A 19,472-nucleotide genomic window follows, 5' to 3' on the forward strand; every position below is an offset into this window, starting at 1 on the left:
TTTTAACCAAATTGCCTAGGACCTTACTACAGAGCCTTTCTGGGGAGAAAGGGTTATGTTTGTTTCTACTGTTTTCTTACAACAGGAATGTGGAGCCACCAGTGACTTGACATGATCCAATTTAGTTACTAAAAAAATTTAAAATGGAACCCCGGTATGTGTCCTACCGCTTAAAGATGCTTTTCTTGCTTTTCCGTTGCCTGTGATCTCCCTACAGCGTTTGCCCTCCTTGCCTGGTGCTTGTTATTGGTTGCCCTCCCTGTGTTTGCTGTCCTGGGTGGTTTTCCTTTTGTGTCCCAGGGATCGGGTTTCATTCGATTGTGAGAGAAAGAAAAGTGAAAGACATCTTGACTGGATAGCTCTCAGGTAAATCCTACTCAACACAGCCTGTCCAAACCACGGCCACCTCCTAAAACTCTGCTGCTGTTCTTCTCCTGTCCCTGTTCTTAGTACACAGCTCCGTGGCCTGCTCGTGGCTCCTGTGAGAAGCCCTGACACCTCCCTCTTTCTCGCCTCTCACATCCCGCAAGTTATCTGGGCTCATCAATTCTGCTTCCTCTCTTAAAGACAGTCCCTTCTCCATCTCCACTGCTCCATCCCAGCCCACACGGCAGTCTGCCCGTCCTGGGACTAACGCCTCCGTAGCCTCCTCTCTGCTCTGTCCTTCCCACCCTGCGGTCAGAGGGGGCTTGCAAAAAAGCCACTGTGATCGGTACTTAAAGCACTGCCCTTGGCCCGGCTGGTGTGGCTCAGTGGTTGAGCGTAGACCTATGAACCAGGAGGTCACAGTTCGATACCCAGTCAGGACCCATGCCTGGGTTGCGGGCTCGATCCCCAGTGTGAGGCGTGCAGGAAGCAGCCAATCAATGATTCTTTCTCATCAGTGATGTTTCTATCTCTCCTTCTCCCTTCCTCTCTGAAATCAGTAATAAAAAACAACAACAACTCTGCCCTTAGAATCAAGGCCAAACCCTCTGCAAGGCCTGATGCACATTCCATGCTCTCCCCGCACGCATCTTGCTGTCTGTGCTGTGGAGCAGTCCCATTGTCCTGCTCTGGTTCCTCAGACACTGGTCCCCTCCCACCCCCGCTGGGGTGCATGTCCCTTTACCTCTCATTGAGTGTCTGTCCCTCTCGTTACCTTGAGTTGTGGCGGAGACAGCGCTCGCCTGTTCCCCCTCTCCCCGTGGCTCCCAGCACACACAGGACTTGGAACGTGGGCCCGAGTAGCTATGTATTGAATGAATGAACAAATGAGCACAAATAAAATGAAAGACAGCAGTCAGACACATTCAGAGTGACTATGTTTCTACAAGGCATGCCTTAGTAAATAACAGAAATGTGTTTTGTAAAAGTAATCCTTATCTTGAAAAATACATTTTCCTCCATTTACACATATATAGACAAAATGTAAACCACATTCAGCCGGGCATCTGCTGACGACGCGTTCTGGTTAATACCTTTCGTGCTGCCCACGTGAAGAGGTGTTGGTCTCAAGAAGGAAACTAAGACCTGAACTCAGGAAGTCAGTAAAACCACCGCCAGCGCCCTCACTGGTTTCCTATGTCTGTGGGGGGGGGGGCTGTTGGCTTTAGGGGGTCCTTAGGAACCACTAGAACACTTGCCCGCCATGATGCCACGCGGGCCCGACATTCATCGTGATAACAGAAGCCACCCTTGCTGTGAGGATAAACAGCACAGCCCAGAGGCCGTGCGCTGGCCCAGGGACCTGCGCGTAGGAAGACGGCTCCCGCCGCTCAGACAGCCCAGCCCGCAGTATTGCTCAGAATGAGAACAGGACTTTGTGTTATGGCCCTCTTACCACCGGTAGTGTGCCGAGCGTTCCAGCGCGTGGGCTATCTTGTTTCCTATGACAGTGCTGTGAGGTCGCTGCTCTTACTGCCCTACTTTTCAGATGAAGAGAGTGGGGCACAGAATGTTATACATCTGACACTAATATAACATTGTATGTCCACTGTGATTGGGAAATAAATCTAAAAGAAAGAGAAAGTGGGACCCAGAAAGGTTAAGTAACATACACACAGTCATAGAGCTAGTTAGTGCTGACTGCAGGTGATGAGGTGCACTTCTTTTTTTTTTTTTTTTTTTTTTTTTAGGGTTAGGGTTAGGGTTAGGTTTAGGGTTAGGGCTAGGGCTAAGGCTAGGGCTAGGGTTAGGGCTAGGGTTAGGGTTAGGGCTAGGGCTAGGATTCGAGGTGCACTTCTTAAGGCACCTGTTCTGTCCCCTGCTGGGGAGGGACCAGGGATACCATGTGCTCCACTGGGGGGCAGTGAGGTGTTTTCCCCAGCATTCTCTTCTAAGATTCAGTATGTTAAAAAAAAAAAGGCAAAATAAAGTGTCCTTTTGTAGGTGTTCTTAAGGCAGTGGAAGCCGAGGAGTGCCTAGAGCTACCTATATGGAGATTGTGTAATCACAGAACTAGTTCAGATGTCAAATAACTTCTATTTTAGGATGCTGGCTTTGAACCAGCCTCCCACTTCTAAAGCTGGGTGAGGTATCCTTTCTCTGAAGATTCCATAGCATCCTTTCTATCTTTGTTGTTATCTTAAATCTTTTCCGGAAACAGTGTAATGGTGTGTGTGAGAGAGAGTGAGACAGAGAGAGAGAGAATGAGTGTAAGAGGAGAATGATAAATAAAAAAATGTGTAAATTTTAAACCATCTATCCTGTGAAATTTGAACTGTACAGCACTGTGTATGCAGAACTTTGAGTATAATAATGCAATGCCTTATTCTTCTCCGTCACTCGGGCTCTTGGCCTCGTGCCTGGCACTTATTAGCTACTCAGATGTTTATGAATACACACAGTCAGTAACTAGCAGAGCCAGGATTCAAACCCGGCGCCGCGGGGCTGTGGGACGCAAAAGCTCATAATCTCTCTGACACACAGTCCCTGCCCAGCTCAGGAACGTGCAGCCTAACAGAGGGGGTAAAACAGGTTGAGTCTGTCCCGTGGAGACCGTGATTTTGCCAGAAGCAGTAGAAACAAGATGCCTTCACCCTTGGGAGAGATCCTCATCTCAGAACCAGGGAAGGTGAACTGAACCGAATTGAAACTTTGCAGTTTGCCCATGAACATTGCAAAAGTTGGGTGCCTCGGCAAAGAAAGGGGTCAAAGTTCTGTGTACTTTGAAAGTAAAACTGCAATATAGGGTGCCCTTTCGACATGGGCCAGCATCGTTGACTAACCACACCCAGGAAACAGAAACTCGCAGGTCATCGGTGGAAGTTTCAATTGCGGCAACTTCTTTGGAGAATAATATGATAGTCATTCCTAAGTTTAAGTTACACATACTCTTTGAACCAGCAACTTTAAGTATAGAAATGTGCGCTACAGATTATATATATATATTTGAATAAATAAATATATGCCATTATATTATAGTTGCATTGTTCCTAGTACCAAAACATTGTTTGCAGCCTAAATGTTCATCCATTAAGAATTGGTTATATTATATGATATGAAATTAAATACTATTGCAGGCATAAAAAATGAAACTATTCTCTTTATATGAAATAAGAAATACATAAATTTTAAACCTAGATATCTATTTTAATTAGAGAAAAAGGTCACTTGTGTAAAAAACTATATGTGTGCATATGCACATGTATGAATAAACTATTTCTAGAAGAGTTCACAGGAAACTCTTCTAGATGAGGTGAACTGAACCGAATTGAAACTTGGCAGTTTGCTCATGAACATTGCAAAAGTTCGGTGCCTCGGGAAAGAAAGGGGTCAAAGTTCTGTGATGAGGGAAGCTGTGTAAAAGATGAAACACTTGTCACTAGCTCTTCATTTATATCTTTTGGATCTATTACCCAGTCTGTGTTGTCTATTCAAGATGAATAAAATTTTAATCCTACTGTATAAAGAAGCTTGGAAATTGGATTCTTTTTTTTTAATATATCTTATTGATTTTTTTATAGAGAAGAAGGGAGAGGGATAGAGAGTTAGAAACATCGATGAGAGAGAAACATCAATCAGCTGCCTCCTGCACACTTCCTACTGGAGATGTGCCCGCAACCAAGGTACATGCCATTGACCGGAATCAAACCTGGGACCCTTGAGTCCGCAGGCTGACGCTCTATCCACTGAGCCAAACTGGTTAGGGCGGAAATTGGATTCTTATGAACAACTTTTAATTCTGATATAATTTCAAATGTACTGAAAAATTGCAAGAATACCACCAGAAACTTCCTTGGAGCAGGCCTTGCGCTTAGCGGTTATGTCTCTGACTTCTTATAATCTGGAATATTATTCAGCCTTTCTCTGTTTTCTTGACTGCAAAACTTTTCAGTTCTTTTGTAGCATGTGCTTCAGTGTAGATTTGTCTTAGGTTCCCTCCTGATTGGACTCAGGTTCTATGCTGTTGGGTAAACACTACAGCAGTGATTGCTGTGTCCTTCTCACTGCAGCCCAAAAGGAGGCGCTGTGCTCGCCGGGCATCTCAGCCCTGGGTGTGGGAGACCAGGCTCTCTCCTTCAGGGCACCTGCAAACGCTTTCAGGTCATTTTGTGGCACTGGAGCTGGGGATTTGAATCCCTAACCTCATCCATTACATTCACCACTTTGTTCAGCAACGGTAGGAGCTACCTGCCAACCTCATACGCAGGGTGTCCCCCCAAAATGTATGTACACATTTTGAATAATTATAAAGACAGCGTTTATTAAAATACATTTCCTTTTCGAAATTGAGCTCTCAGCTGTTACAGTGTGTATACACATTTTGGGGAACACCGTGTTTTGTTAGTTTTCCAAAAATGTTCTGAAGTGTCATATACACAGTCACCCAGCTCCTGGCTCCCTCCGTACAAGAGGCCGGTGAGGAGTATCCACTGCAGATCGTTCACATTTCTCCGTGGCCAGGTCACACCCTGGGCTGTCAGTGCTCCCTACTCCTGGAAACAAGAGTCCTTCTCGTTGCTGTTGTTTAAATAAATGTTTCCAAATTCTTGTACAAAAAGACTGTTGTCCTCCTCCGGAGGCATTCTTACATTTTCTCTGTTGCCACTCATTAATTCAGAACCCTTTTGGAACCCCGTTTTTCATTCAGAAGCCAGTGGAAAACAGCCGGCCCATTCGATAAATAGTTTTGAACTTCTTAAAAGAAATTCAGCTTTCAACATCAATGACTGTTAAGCTTATTTAAACTCTTTGGGGGAGTTCTAAAGAAAATGTCTGAACAGAGCAAATACCGTCATCCTGGCGTTCTTGATGGGGTCCTGGCCTTGGACATGGGGTATCAAGACCGGCTTCCTAGAGGAGCTGATGTGGAGGCTTTTGAGGAATTGAGAACCTGCCAAGCAGCCAGGGGAGGAAGAGACCAGGTGGGGAAAGGACAGAATGAACCCCAGGAGCAAACCATGAAGTCATGGTGCTTGTGGGAACTGTAAACAGCTCATTAATGTGGAGGTGAGCTTGGTAGAGAAAGAGGAGATGGGGAGGTGTTGATGGGTAATTAGGAGAGTCACGTGAAGAGAACCTAAGACCAGAACACAGAAGACCTTGTACTTCGCTCTGGAGTTCACATACTTCTCTTTAGGGCTCCTCATTGAAAGGGCGTGCGGTCATCTTGGCCACGGCACTACATGCTTTCATTATCTTACCTATCATATTCTGCTGTTATTATCTATTTGCAGTACTTCCCTGTTCTTTTTCTTTTCTTAAATCCCAGAGTCAGGCCCCAGTGTCTGGTACAAAGTTGATCTTGGTCTCTTGTAAGCGGTGGCATCTTCCCATGTGTCCTCTAGGATCATTACCACATTTGCCCCTGTAGGCAAACCAGGCAGGTGACCACATTACCTCCCGGAAGCTGACTTCATCCCCTAAGACTTTCCAGAGCAAATTGAAACCTTGGATTGGTGTTCATGCGTCTGCTGGCACCCTCTAGCGGTGGTTTTCAGCCTAAGCAAATTTCGTTTTTGATAACCATGGTTTCAAATAAGATACGCCTGGGATGTTTTGTAAGGGGTGAAGCTTTGTATTTAATATCGTATTTGGATGAACCTTTGACTCTCTCTCCAAGTTAATAATTATGCCTGTGATCATTCTGTCCGTGTGTTTTCAATGTCACCTAGAACTTTTAATTAACAAAATCATTTAATTTGAAATAAAGTGAATTTGGGGGAAAGTCATGATTAGACAGACCTGGACTCTTAGAACATTCTCATCTCATGTGTTATTTGCTGTACCTCTTAGTCACCAAGTTCCACACTCATGAGGTAATTTTTTCTAATATCCTTTCTCTTCTCTTCTCTTCTCTTCTCTTCTCTTCTCTTCTCTTCTCTTCTCTTCTCTTCTCTTCTCTTCTCTTCTCTTCTCTTCTCTTCTCTTCTCTTCTCTTCTCTTCTCTTCCCTCTCCTTTTCTTTCTTCCTTTTTTCCTGTGTGGACAGTGTTTTGTAAAACTAAAAGAATCCTGTTTTGTTTTGGACTCTTATCCTTGAAGACAGCTGTTGAGCATGTCATGCAAATTTGAAGGTTAAGCTAGAAAGGCTGGGTAGTGAGCCTTCGCTTTTTATTACTTTTGTGTGTCTTTGAACATGAGCTGTGTAGACATTTTGCTTGTGACTAGCCGCTAGTTTATTGGCGCAAGCGAATTATGATCACCGGATTAATTCCTTGTGTGTCGGGATCGCTGTGATTTAAGTAGCAATGATAATAAACGAAAGCATTTATTAAAAATCTCCTTCCTGCATAGCATAATTGGGAACATAAAATTAATTGCCTCTTTTTTAAAGCCCTTGCACAGTGCCAGGGGAGAGGGGTGTAATTATCACCATCTCACAGATGAAGAAGCTGAAACACCTGGAGGCTAAGTAGCTTTCCCGAGGTCTCACGGTTAAGGTTAATAAGTTTGCAATGTGAGCATTCAGACCCAGATGCAGAGGACTTGCAGCCACCCTTAAACTTGCTCACAGTCGGAGGATGCACAGGAAAACCACTGCAGAAAAAGGCACAGAAAACCCTGGTGCGGTTCATAGCTCCTATTTAAATATACGCCACCACTTGATAGAAATCTTGGTTTTAATTTACTGTTGACATTATCAACATCTGTTTGTTTCCACTCCTAATTATAGCCACAGCCTCCGTTGTCATGCGAAGGAAGTTGAAAGTACTCTTTGGTCTTGTGGTCCCAAAGGCTTAGTGCTTGCCCTGCCCCACAGCAAGCGTGCTGGAGCCACGGCTGCCGCCCAGGTCAGCGTTCTGCCCATCGTGGCGCGCCCTGCAGGCTGCTCTTGGAATAGCCTGTGTGTCTGCCCGTGGCTCTCAGCAGGTGGAGTGGGATGGTGGCAGCCACTTGTCCACTTGGGTGTCGGCCCCGCTCCGGTTCATAGGTGTGTATATGTGTGAGCTGATATGTACATAGAGACTGTGTCTGGCTTTTCTAAATTTTAAATTATTTTCTTTGTAAATATAGGCATGTATGCTAGACATTGGGGTTTTTTTTGGGGGGGGCGGTTACTCATTTTTTCTCTGTTCCTATGGCGTCTTCCAGCTGCCCACATGGCCTTCCTCCTCTTTACCCTATTATATGTATAAAGGATACATAAGACAGCATGCAGTCTTCCATATTTTCCCATGCTTTCATAATCATGTATAAAATATATCTATTTGCAGTGACATATGCCAATCATATATGGGGTGGCTCTTTAGCCTTTTATGGTAAAAAGGTAGGATCATATTATAAAAACTTTTTAAAACCCGTAAACCAAGTGGACAAGTGGCTGCCACCATCCCACTCCACCTGCTGAGAGCCACGGGCAGACACACAGGCTATTCCGAGAGCAGCCTGCAGGGCGCGCCACAATGACCAGTTATCCCATTCTGGTGATCTCTCCCATAGAAATGAAAGCACTGATTTGTAGGGTTTTTCTTGTTCGTTTGGTTTTTAAAATATATTTTTATTGATTTCAGAGAGGAAGGGAGAGAGAGAGAAACATCAGTGATGAGAGAGAATCATTGATTGACTGCCTCCTGCACTCTCCCTATTAGGGATGGAGCCCACAACCCAGGCATGTGCCCTTGACCAGAATCAAACCCAAGACCCTTCAGTCTGCAGGCTGACGCTCTATCCACTGAGCCAGACCAGCTAGGCCTGATTTGTAAGGTTTTGTGTCAGGAGTGTTTTCTACAGTGTTACTCAAAATAGCAGGATGGAAGGGGGGTGGTTAAATAAATGACTATCTACCCCATGGGATTTTAGGCAGCCATTCAAAAAATGGATTTGACTTATGCCAGAAACGTCTCCTCTGCCATCCTCTCTGTTATGGATTCACTGTTTTTATCCCTTTTCTGACATTTGAGTGGGGTTTCAAGAGGGAAGAGAAATACATGTATTTGGACCTTTTTCTGTATAATTGAAAATCTGGCTCAGTCGATGCAAGACCTGGTTTAACTTAATTTTTCTTCCTAGAGCGCTTAGGTTGTCTTCAACTGTCCCTCCTACCCCCTCTTACTGTCCCTTCTCTATTTTGGAAATTAGGAATCCCCTGCCCCTCACAGAACTAGATTCTTTCTTCTTTCTTGGCTTCTGACACCTACTGGGCCTTCCCAGCAGCGGCATCTCAGCTCAGCCTCCAACGGTCATCTCTAAACTGCAAACTCAGAACCAAGGAGACGGCAGTTCAGAAACTGCGTGCCTGTGGCGTTTGGATTTTCTTGGAGAGAAGAGACGCACAGAAAGAAAAAGAAATAGCATCTCTGTGTAACCACCGCTACGTCTTCCTTTTCTTTTACTTCTGCACAGGTTTGAAAAGGGGCGCATCTACACATTCATCGGAGAAGTTGTCGTTTCTGTAAATCCCTACAAGTCGCTGAACATCTATGGGAGAGAGACGATTGAGCAGTATAAAGGCCGGGAGCTGTACGAGAGGCCGCCTCACCTGTTTGCTATTGCCGATGCCGCCTACAAGGCCATGAAGCGGCGATCCAAAGACACTTGTATTGTGATATCAGGTATTTTAGGGAGGGTCCCCTGTACTTCCAAGGTTAGACTGTATTTCATTTATTAGGTACTCAAGGATCCAGATGTCTCATTAGATCTTTTTTTGAAGTTAGAAACGTAAGCAATTTTTAGAAGAAAAAAAATGTGATGAACCTACAGCATTATTTATATCATTTCCGACCACCCTCTAGTCTTGATTCATTTACAAAATACATGTTACGTTTGGATGGACCTCTAGACAGTTTTGTAGACTGAGCTGCCATGGAAATTCCTTCCATCTCAAACACATAAAAGTACCGGACAAATTGTAACAAAAGTTATTTTGGGTAATGACAGGGTGAAACCGAGAAAATGAAATCCTGGTACCAAGAATGAAAGAATGAACTCAGTCAGAGTGGTGAATGGGAGCTAGTGTTAAGGGGGCCCCGAAATAGGCTCGGAGAGCTGGGGGTGCTGCACCAGGAGGGAGATGGACCCCAAAGGCCCAAGGAGTGGAGCTGACCCAGGAGGGCCTCCCCCAAACTGTGGAAACTTCTTCTGGTGCTAATGGCACCTCACATTTTGCATGAGTGGCTTTATACTTTTGAAAACATTTTTATGATCTTTATTCCATTTTGATTATTGCAACAGCTCTGAGTGGTAGGTAAAGCAGTTGTGTTTCTACTTTATAGAGGAGACTATCAAGGGTCAGAAGAGTTAGGAGTTAGAGAAAGATAGCCTAGGACTACATTCTGTGAAAACAAGTATGTTAAGCAATATTGCCTGATTGTATTAAGTGAACACAAAAAGTCCGTTCCCTTAGAATATCTCTCCCCCCCAAAAGAAGAATAATTTCAGCAGTAACACTATGAACAATAGTGTTTATCTTTTTATACCTTTTCTTTCATGTACAAATACATATAGTTACACATGCATATATAATTATGTTGTAAATGCACAATTAGAGAATTATGTTATAGCTGCTATTACATACCTTGTTTTTTTTCACTTAACAATATATAATGGACATCTTTTCATCAGATAATTGTGTAGTAGTCTACCGAATCATAGTTTATTTCCCCTATCCTCTATTTATGGGCATATTATTTTCAGATTTTAGCTATGATATGTAGCCAGCAAAAAGCCTTTTGAAAAGTATGATGATTATTACTATATTAGTATTTTATTATTTCCACAGTATAAATTTCTACAGGTAGAATTTTGGGGTCAGAAGGCATAAACATTTAAAAATTGGGGTAGGTAATTCAAAATTGACCTTTTCTTCCCCCTTTTACCAGTTGCCATGCTTTTTCTGTGATACCCTGTGTCTGAAGCTTGCTTGCTGTTTTTTGTTGTTGTTTTTTACCAAAATTGCTCTAATTTTCATTTTCTGAAAGAATTATTTTGTCCCCAGTAAAATAAAAGGAAATACTGTTATAGAAAAAAGGTAATATTCATTTAGCTGTGGCTACTGTTTGAATCATTAACTTACTTTTTTCCTACGAGGCAAGAATCACTGCAAAGGGCTAAGACAAGTCTAAGGAACTAGTTTATCACATTTTAGTTCATGATTTTTTTACTAAATGTATCTTGATTTGTAATCTATATGTTTCTTTACTTCTACAGTAGTCTTACTTTTTTCAACATGGCTAGAACCAATACCACATCAAGACAGGATGACAAAACTCCAAAAAGGCAAACATTAAAACATAGGGATTTTAAATAACTGACTAACATGACAATTTTAAATTATCCCATTAAAAATGAGCTTGCTTAAGCCTGGCACAATTTTCCCCCAGGGGAGAGTGGAGCTGGCAAAACTGAAGCCAGTAAGTACATCATGCAGTACATTGCGGCCATCACCAATCCCAGCCAGAGAGCCGAGATTGAAAGGTAAGGGTGACCTCCTAATGGGGAGAAATTCTGATTAGAGCTTTACTTTCTACAGAGAATCGGCTAGACCTAAACTCTGATATGTATCAACTATTTATTGATGATAAACTGCTTCGATTCTCCTATCGCATGCTGTCTCTACTTGTATTTATATCACTCTATTTCTATATTTGTTTTTATTTTTGAATATATTATTGATTTCAGAGAGGAAAGGAGAGAGAGAGAGAGAGAGAGAGACATCAATGATAAGAGAGAATCATTGATTGGCTGCCTCCTGCATTCCTGCATGCCCCCTACTGGGGATCAAGCCTGCAACTAGGGCATGTGCCCTGATAGGGAATCGAACCTTGACCTCCTGATTTATAGGTCGACACTCAACCACTGAGCCGTGACAGCTGGACTCTATATTTCTTTTTAATAGGGAGAAAAACTGACTACTGTGGTATAAGCTTTACATAAAGATAAAATAAGATTATTCTGAAACAGATGAAAGTGTCTCTTTTCTAGTTTATAACTGCTTCCTTAATTGTTGTATGTGGCCAGCAAAGACATTATAATTCACACTGGCGGTTTTTACGGTGCAAATGCTCACAGGTTTCTTGCTCTTTCTATTTCTGTCTTTTAAAAGTCGTGTTCTGAGGAGCCCTAGGTTCCTGAGTGTGCAGGGGGCTCTGGGAGGCAGATCCATGCCATCATTATTACAATTAGAACTCCTGAATGTAGACGTTCTAAGTATGATTTATTTTCTGAAAGGGTTTCAGCCACCCCAGGCGCCACTCACTGCAAGATGAGTAATGGAGCCCCCAGGCACTGTCTGGGGCCCCGCAGTTACCACAGTGACTGGCACATAGTAATTATATTGTAAATGTGTAAGGAGTGAATGGATGGGTTTTTTATTTAGTTTTTGTTTGTTTAAAATAAAAATATGGTGTTTTTATTTCATTTTAAAGAGAGAAGAAAGGAGAGGGAGTGAGAGAGAGAGAAACATTGATGGGAGAGAGAAACAGCAATCAGTTACCTCCTGTATGTACTCCAACAGGGATCAAACCCACAACCTGGGTATGTGCCCCACCCAGGAATCAAAGCAATCCTGTGGTACATGGGGCCAACTGAGCCACACTGGCCAGGGCTAGATGGGTTTATTTTAAAAGAAAGGAAGAAATGTGGCTATAAAGCAACATGACTCAACTTTCTTATGTGGTGTGGACTTTTTAAAGAGAAAAAAGGATTTTTTCAGAGTTGCTACTTTGAAACTCAATATTCCCTTACTGAAGAGCAACACTCCATATAAGTATCCCTATCTTCAATTTTATGAATAGAAAGAAGGGATGCTGGTTTGATGTGAGAGAAGAGAATTTAGAGTACACTACCCGATGTGGGCTTTCTTCTTTTTGTTGTAATTGGGCTGGATGGTCAGGGCAGAGGATATATTTTTGTTCTTTGCGACACATTCTGTCTTTGTAATCTAAATAAGACAAAAATATGAGTAAGTTTTTAAAATTTCCTCAAGAGTTCAGGAGAATAACTGGCTGAGAACAAAATTGATTTTATAACTAAACCCAGTTGGTGTAGTGGAATATGGCATACTAGAGGCCTGGTGCATGAAATTCACGCACGGGTAGGATCCCTAGGCCTGGCTGGTGATCAGGGCCAATCGGGGCCTTCTGGCTGCCAGCCAGGGCCTTCCTTCCGGCTGCCAGCTGGGGCCTCCCTTCCCCGGTTACTACTGTAGGTATGTTCATATGAGAGGAATTCTGTCAGTGAAATAAAAAAGACATAAGTAATAGGATGAAGTTAAAATATGTCCATCAGGAGAGACTGCTCTGTAGAAGGACAGGAATCATTAAAAAATGAATTAACTGCCCAGCCAGCGTGGGTCAGTAGTTGAACATCAGCCTATGAACCAGGAGGTTACGGTTCGATTCTGGGTAAGGGCACATGCCTGGATTGCAGGCTCAATCTCCAGTAAGGGTCATGCAGGAGGCAGCCAATTAAGGATTCTCTCTCATCATTGATGTTTCTATCTCTCTCCCTCTCCCTTCCTCTCTAAAATCAATAAAAGTATGTATATTTTTAAAAATGAACTGATACAAGAGAGATGCCATAGAGCTTCAAATGAAACGATGAGAAATTTGTAAAATAATAAAAACCACACTGATGACATATAAGTAAGTGCAATTAATTTCACAATTCTAGGCTTTATAAGCAAGTACTTTTAGAAATTGTCTCATTTTCTGTTTCACCCTTTCTTTTCAGAGCACACTATTTTAAGATTATTCTTTATGTAAATAAAACATGTTTATTTAAAAGAAAAACTAAAAATTACAGCATTACGTTGGAGGTGAACATTTCCTGAAATCCCATCCTACTTACCCCATCAGCCTAGGTAACCATAGTGAAGTGTACTCTTCCCTCTAGATTTTTTAAAAGCATTTACTAACACATGTGCATGAGCACATTCACTCACATATGTGTACACACACACACACACACACACAGATCCTGCAATACATATTATATTGCAACTTAATTTCTCATTAGTATATTCTGGACATTTTTCTATATCAGTATATATTATACTGGGAAACAATTTATTTCTATTTGTCCCTATTGGTAGACATTTAGGTTGTGTTGGGGGGCAGGCGTGTACACTGTATAGCAAACAATGCTATAGTAAACATCTTTGTATGACTATTTGCATGCTTTTCAATGAAGTCTAGTTTTTTTTAAGGGCCAGCCTTTAAAACTTTTTATAAAGACTTTGATTTGTCTGTGTTCAAGGGTGAAGAATATGCTACTTAAGTCCAACTGTGTCCTGGAAGCTTTTGGAAATGCCAAAACCAACCGTAATGACAACTCAAGCAGGTTTGGGAAATACATGGATATCAACTTTGATTTCAAGGGGGACCCTATTGGCGGACATATCAGTAACTACTTACTGGAGAAGGTAAAATGTGCTTGATCTCTCAGGGTAACATAAGTGTTGAAGGTTGTTTTTATAAACCTAACTAGAGAATTTCTTTAATTGCTTCAAAGTAGCTTTTAATCTAATTCTCCCTCTCTTCTGCTCCTCAGTTAGCTTTCTGTGACAAGATATTCTCCTTTCATGTTCTTCTATTAGCATTTACAATAGGAAGTTCAACAAAGTTACAGATTTTGTAGGTAAAGATTTAGATATGTGAGTGGGAGGGGTGGGGGTGGTCTGTGAGTGTGTGCCCACTTCTGGATAGGTTTTAACCAAACACCAATCGAGGACTAATCAGTTCTACCCTTTTTATACATCACCACCTCCCGTATGTTTTGGGGTTTTTTGGTTTGTTTATTTTTTGGTTTTGGTTTTTTGTTGTGTTTTTTAAAAATATATTTTATTGATTTTTCACAGAGCGGAAGGGAGAGAGGATAGAGAGCTAGAAACATCAATGAGAGACAAATATCGATCAGCTGCCTCCTGCACACCTCCTACTGGGGATGTGCCTGCAACCAAGGTACATGCCCTTGGCTAGAATCAAACCTGGGACCTTTCAGTCCGTAGGCCGACGCTCTACCCACCGAGCCAAACCGGTTAGGGCATGTTTGTTTGTTTGTTTTTAATGCATTGCAGAAGAACTATCATGTTCATTCCCTGAATGACACTCTTTTCAAACAATCATGTCCATACTCTTTTTTAAATTCAGATATAACTGCCATATAGCATTGTATAGGTTTAAGGTATACAATGTATTGCTTTCCTACTTCCATATGTTTTACTTCTGATTAATTTGAAATCTCATTTTCTTCTCGTTTCTATTTATAGCACTCTTTATGGCAGTACAATGCAGTATAGTCCATTTTTGTTTGTGAAATAGAAGTCAAACTAATAAGGAAATTATGTGTTTCTATCAGAGGCAGTTTAAAAAGGATAGGAAATGCCAGGTATTATCAGGGTTTTTCCAAATGTTTCATGGCTTCACTTCACGTACATATTCAGTCAAGGGGGCCCCTGTGAATGAACATGCATTTTCATAGTAGCAGCCTCTTCATAGCAGTCTTTTGGGAACCACGTCAGGCAGGGGTCTCTGTAGACTGATCTTACTCAACTGATTTTATTACAGAATATAAGGCATTGCGCTTTGCAATCCCAGCAGGCCCTGGGGAAGGGAATGTTGAAGCTATTCATCCCTAATTGCTCCTTCCTAGTCTCTCCACTTCCAATTTTTCCTCCAAAAAAAAAATTCATCTTTAAGGTTAAGAACTCTGTTTTAAGCAGTAAAAAGAATTATCAAAAAGTTGCACAGAGCCCTAACCGGTTTGGCTCAGTGGCTCGCTAGAGCCTCGGCCTGCGGACCAAGGGGTCCCAGGTTCGATTCCGGTCGAGGGCATGTAACTTGGTTGCGGGCACATCCCCAGTGGGGAGTGTGCAGGAGGCAGCTGATTGATGTTTCTCTCGCATCAATGTTTCTAACTCTCTATCCCTCTCCCTTCCTCTCTGTGAAAAAATCAATAAAATATATATTTTTTTAAAAAAAAAGTTGCACAGAAAGCCCCATAAAGGAGGCCTCGTTCGATGGGTACTGTCCATGGGGTCCTCAGGACATTCACACTCACTGTTGATACAGGACTCCCTGAGAGGGTGGCTCCTGTTTTGTTTCAGGGGTACATTCTCAAATTAACAATTTTAATTTGTTTGTTTCTTAGTCTCGAGTGATTGTGCAACAGCCAGGAGAAAGGAGCTTTCATTCTTTCTATCAGGTTAGTCATCTGTGGTGCAGATAATTGATCATTTGCTCAGTTGTGCAGGAAATGAATGTGTTTATGTTGGGGTTCTCTCCTGTCCTGTGCCTCCCTTGCCTCCATTGGCCCATGACACAGCACATGCATGCGCACATCCTACCCCATGTGCATCCTCAGAGATTGGAGTAGCATGACTATGAGACAGAGCTGCCAGGTGGGTAACCAGCCAGGTGACTGCCTTGGTTGAGCAGCACCTGCATTTCTTTGCACTGTAGCTAACAGTTAAATGACTTGTAAAAGCTTTTGAAGTGGGACATCCTGAATATGTTAAATTAATTTTGTTTTATTTTGAATTGAAGCTGTTCAATTTGGGAACTTGGAGGTGGGAGCACAAACTCCGTTTATTTTGCTCTTGGAGACTATAAAGCGATATGAGTACTTAAAAAATGAATTTATGATTTAAGAGAATTGTTGTCTTTACCCTATCAAAGCTGTGATTGCTTTGGGGAAAAAAAACTATGAATACCTCTTTTGGGAATGCTCTTAGCGACTAAGACAGAATCTTTTAGAATAGCCCTCCTGTTGGCAAGTCTTTCTACTGAGAAAACAAGTCTGATACTTTATTATACTTTTTTAGAGCCCAATGTAATATAAACCAGTGCTTATAAATAAACTGGGTGACCAAATTAAACAATACCATCTTGGATTTTTATGAAATAAAATTATAAATCACTAAGATTGATTTCCACATGTAAACTTTCAGTTATCCAATTGTCCTCCTTGCCTGAGACCCAGAGCTGGATGAGGGAAAGCTGGTTTTTACATTGTGATTCAGCCTATGACTGCCTGCGGGTACCTCTTACTTCCACGGCAATATTGACTTTTCTGAATTCTCAAACACAACTCTAACCTGTCTGGGTATTGAGGCTGCTAAGCAAGTAACCAGCATAGAGCCTGGGCTCCTGTTTTACAAATGATCAGAGGAAAAGCAAAAACCTTTATGCCAGTTTTATTACGAAAGAACTAAGACTTTTTAAGTTATTTTCTTCACGATTGTATAACATTCACCATGACTGATAACTACTGAATCCGTTTACCTTCACGGTAAACAAAACACGAAACAAAAGAAAACTTTAAAGCCGGAAACAGGAGGACCTCAGTAAATGAAGCCCAGAAAATGAATAAAAGCTGGATTGCCATTGTCAGGACATCTGGTAATTTTGTTTTAGTATGTATTTTGCTCATTTACTTTACGTTATTTTTCAGCTACTCCAAGGAGGTTCTGAACAGATGCTCCGCTCTCTGCATCTCCAGAAATCCCTTTCATCCTACAACTACATCCATGTCGGAGCTCAGTTAAAGGTGAGCATTTCCTCATTAAGATTGCTCAGAGAGAGTCAGAGAAAGGGAGGGAACATTAAATAATTATCGGGTCCAGCCTGCTGCCTTTAGGCAAATGAATGACTCTTCCCTTATTAAAATTCTCAGGGGCAGAGAGGCAATGCATGATTGACTCAACAACTTTGCCTAATAACCCATTACTTTATCTTATCACCATCTGACAGGAAGTTTCTCTCCTGTGATCTTGTGGTTTCTTTTCATTTTTAATCCTCTTCTTTTATTTTGACACTGTAAAAATGTTACTGTATGATTAGGAAATCCACCTCAAAAGAAAATACCATGTGATTTGGCCAAAGGCAAGTTGTTAAGACAAGAGAAAATTTAAGAACATTTTGGTTGAAATGACTATCAAAGTTCTCCATTCACTATTTTTTAAGCTATTGATGTAGCCTAGCAGTAGTTTTGTGACCCTTGCAGCATTTCCGTTTAGCTTTGATATTTTACCATTTTTCCCCCCTTCCCTTGCATACGAGTCCTTGCATGCAATGCAGGTACTTTTTGCTTTTATTTTAGTTGGTTTTCCGCTGGTCATTTTTCAGCTAACCCTAATAATAGTTTGTTGATGGTAGGATATGAAACAATAGTCACAGTATTATCCTAATTTGTTGGGGGACGGTACTGTTTACAAATACATAAAATATGATATAGAGAGAAATAGATCAACATTTTAATAGTTTATTCTGGATTGATGGTATTACAGATATTTGTGTTCTGCTTTTCCATATTTTAAATGTCTTCTATAATTAAGAATGCATTGGGGGGGAAAATAAAAGAATATATAAAAGGCAGGGATCTAAGATGTGGGAGGTGTTCTTTTTATTTCAAAATGTTTATTATTCATCTTAAGCTAATGATACCTGCATTACTAGTTTACCTGTATTTTTATTGCCGTGCATAGAAATAAATTATAGTTAGGGTTTTGCAATTAATTTTCCATCGTTTGACATTTAAGTTGCATGATTTTTATTTCATTTTTTTACTTTTACATTCATCAGAGAACAGGGTATTTGGCCAGAAATTAATTAAAAACAAAACATTAGAGGACAACACTCCAGCTTCTGAGATAGGCCAGGGGTACTAAAGATGCATTAAGGACTATACATCCAACACTTAAAAAACATTCCTTTTTATGAAATTGTCTTATTGACCAAATTGTTTTTGGCCAGGTCATACAGAGCCCCTTCCCCAACTGTCCCCCCTTACCGCCCCCCGAAAAGCAAGAATTAAATGAACATTTAACCTTCTCTCTAAGCTAAATTTAGTTTAGGTTCCCTTTTCATCAAAGTTTTCCATTCCTCCTTTTTATTTCTTCCTCTCTAATAAAAGCAAAGACTTATATACATGGCCATAGTGTCTTCTTAAAAAAGATGAACCTAAAGGAAACAAAAATATGCTGAAGCCTACCATCCAGAAATAATTATTGATCACAGTTTATGTGTAACCTCTGATACTTGTCCAGTGTTTTTTATGTGTTAAAAACTAAGCAGGTGCTTTCTATGAATTCTCATTCAGTTCTCACAGCAGTCCTGTAAGAAATGAGTTATTATGTCCATTTTACCCATGAGAAAATTGAGACTCAGTGAGGTGAAGTGTCTTGTCCAAGGTCAAGGAACAGGTAGGTGGAGGACCTTGCGTGTTTGTGTCCCAGACACTGGAGGACCCCATCCTGTGCCCTTTCTCAGCAGGTGAGAAACTTGCCAGGGAAAGGGCCAGTCTGGCCCGCCAGGTGCTGCTTTGGGAGAACTTTGAAGATAGGCAGTTGCCATTGCTTCCTTGTGAATTTCTATTAATATACTTAGGTTTCTAACCTGATGGCTACAGCTTCTCAAGGCTTAGTCCAGTCAGCTGCTACAACAAAAATAACATCAGCTGGGTGGCTTATAATACACAACAGATGTTTATTTCTCACAGGCTGGCAAGTCCACGATCAAGGGGCCTGCAGATTCAGTGTCTGGTGAAGGCCCGCTTCCTGGTTTATAGATGGCGCCTCCTCACAGGGCAGGAGGGACAATAAATCTCTGTGCCTCTTTGATAAAAGGGCACTAACCCCATTGTGAGGGCTCCACCCTCATGACCTCATCGCTTCCCAAAGGCCCCGCCTCCTAAAATCATCGCCTTTGGGGTTAGGATTTCAACTTGGGAATTCTGCGGGGACACAGACATTTCATCTATAGCAAACCCCCTGAACCAGTTAGAAGGTCAGATGCACTGAGTGTCTGTGAAAAGGTGAAATTATAGGCCCAGACTGTTGACTACTAGCTTCACTGAAAGATTGAGGCAGGTTGCTTTGCATTGAGGGTCTTCTTTTCCTCACCTGTGAAATAGCCGGGCCGTATAGGAGAGGGAGTGCTGTTTCCAGCCTCGGCAAGACCGAGTGAGGGACCGCAGGCCCAGGAGACGATGCCAAGCATGTGTGTGTCTTGGAGGCTCCACAGCCGGGGTTTCCCTTTGGAGCGCACATCCCCTGCTGTTTCCTTCCTTCATCCCAGAGCAGCGATCCCCTTCGCTGAGTCAGCTCAGGAC

The 19,472-nt window shown here is 41.9% G+C and overlaps 1 protein-coding gene across 1 annotated transcript in view; it reads left to right on the forward strand.

Annotated features, from left to right (window-relative positions):
* MYO1D (myosin ID) overlaps window positions 1-19,472 on the forward strand; it is a 271,271-nt gene that overhangs the window by 77,808 nt on the left and 173,991 nt on the right. The window contains exons 2-6 of the mRNA XM_059669519.1: window positions 8,769-8,977; window positions 10,745-10,838; window positions 13,620-13,785; window positions 15,513-15,566; window positions 16,815-16,910. Of these exons, the coding sequence (XP_059525502.1) occupies window positions 8,769-8,977; window positions 10,745-10,838; window positions 13,620-13,785; window positions 15,513-15,566; window positions 16,815-16,910 (619 nt within the window). The remainder of the gene's footprint in view (window positions 1-8,768; window positions 8,978-10,744; window positions 10,839-13,619; window positions 13,786-15,512; window positions 15,567-16,814; window positions 16,911-19,472) is intronic.

Source organism: Myotis daubentonii, chromosome 16 (genome assembly GCF_963259705.1).
Source record: "Myotis daubentonii chromosome 16, mMyoDau2.1, whole genome shotgun sequence".
Classification (NCBI taxonomy): domain Eukaryota; kingdom Metazoa; phylum Chordata; class Mammalia; order Chiroptera; family Vespertilionidae; genus Myotis; species Myotis daubentonii.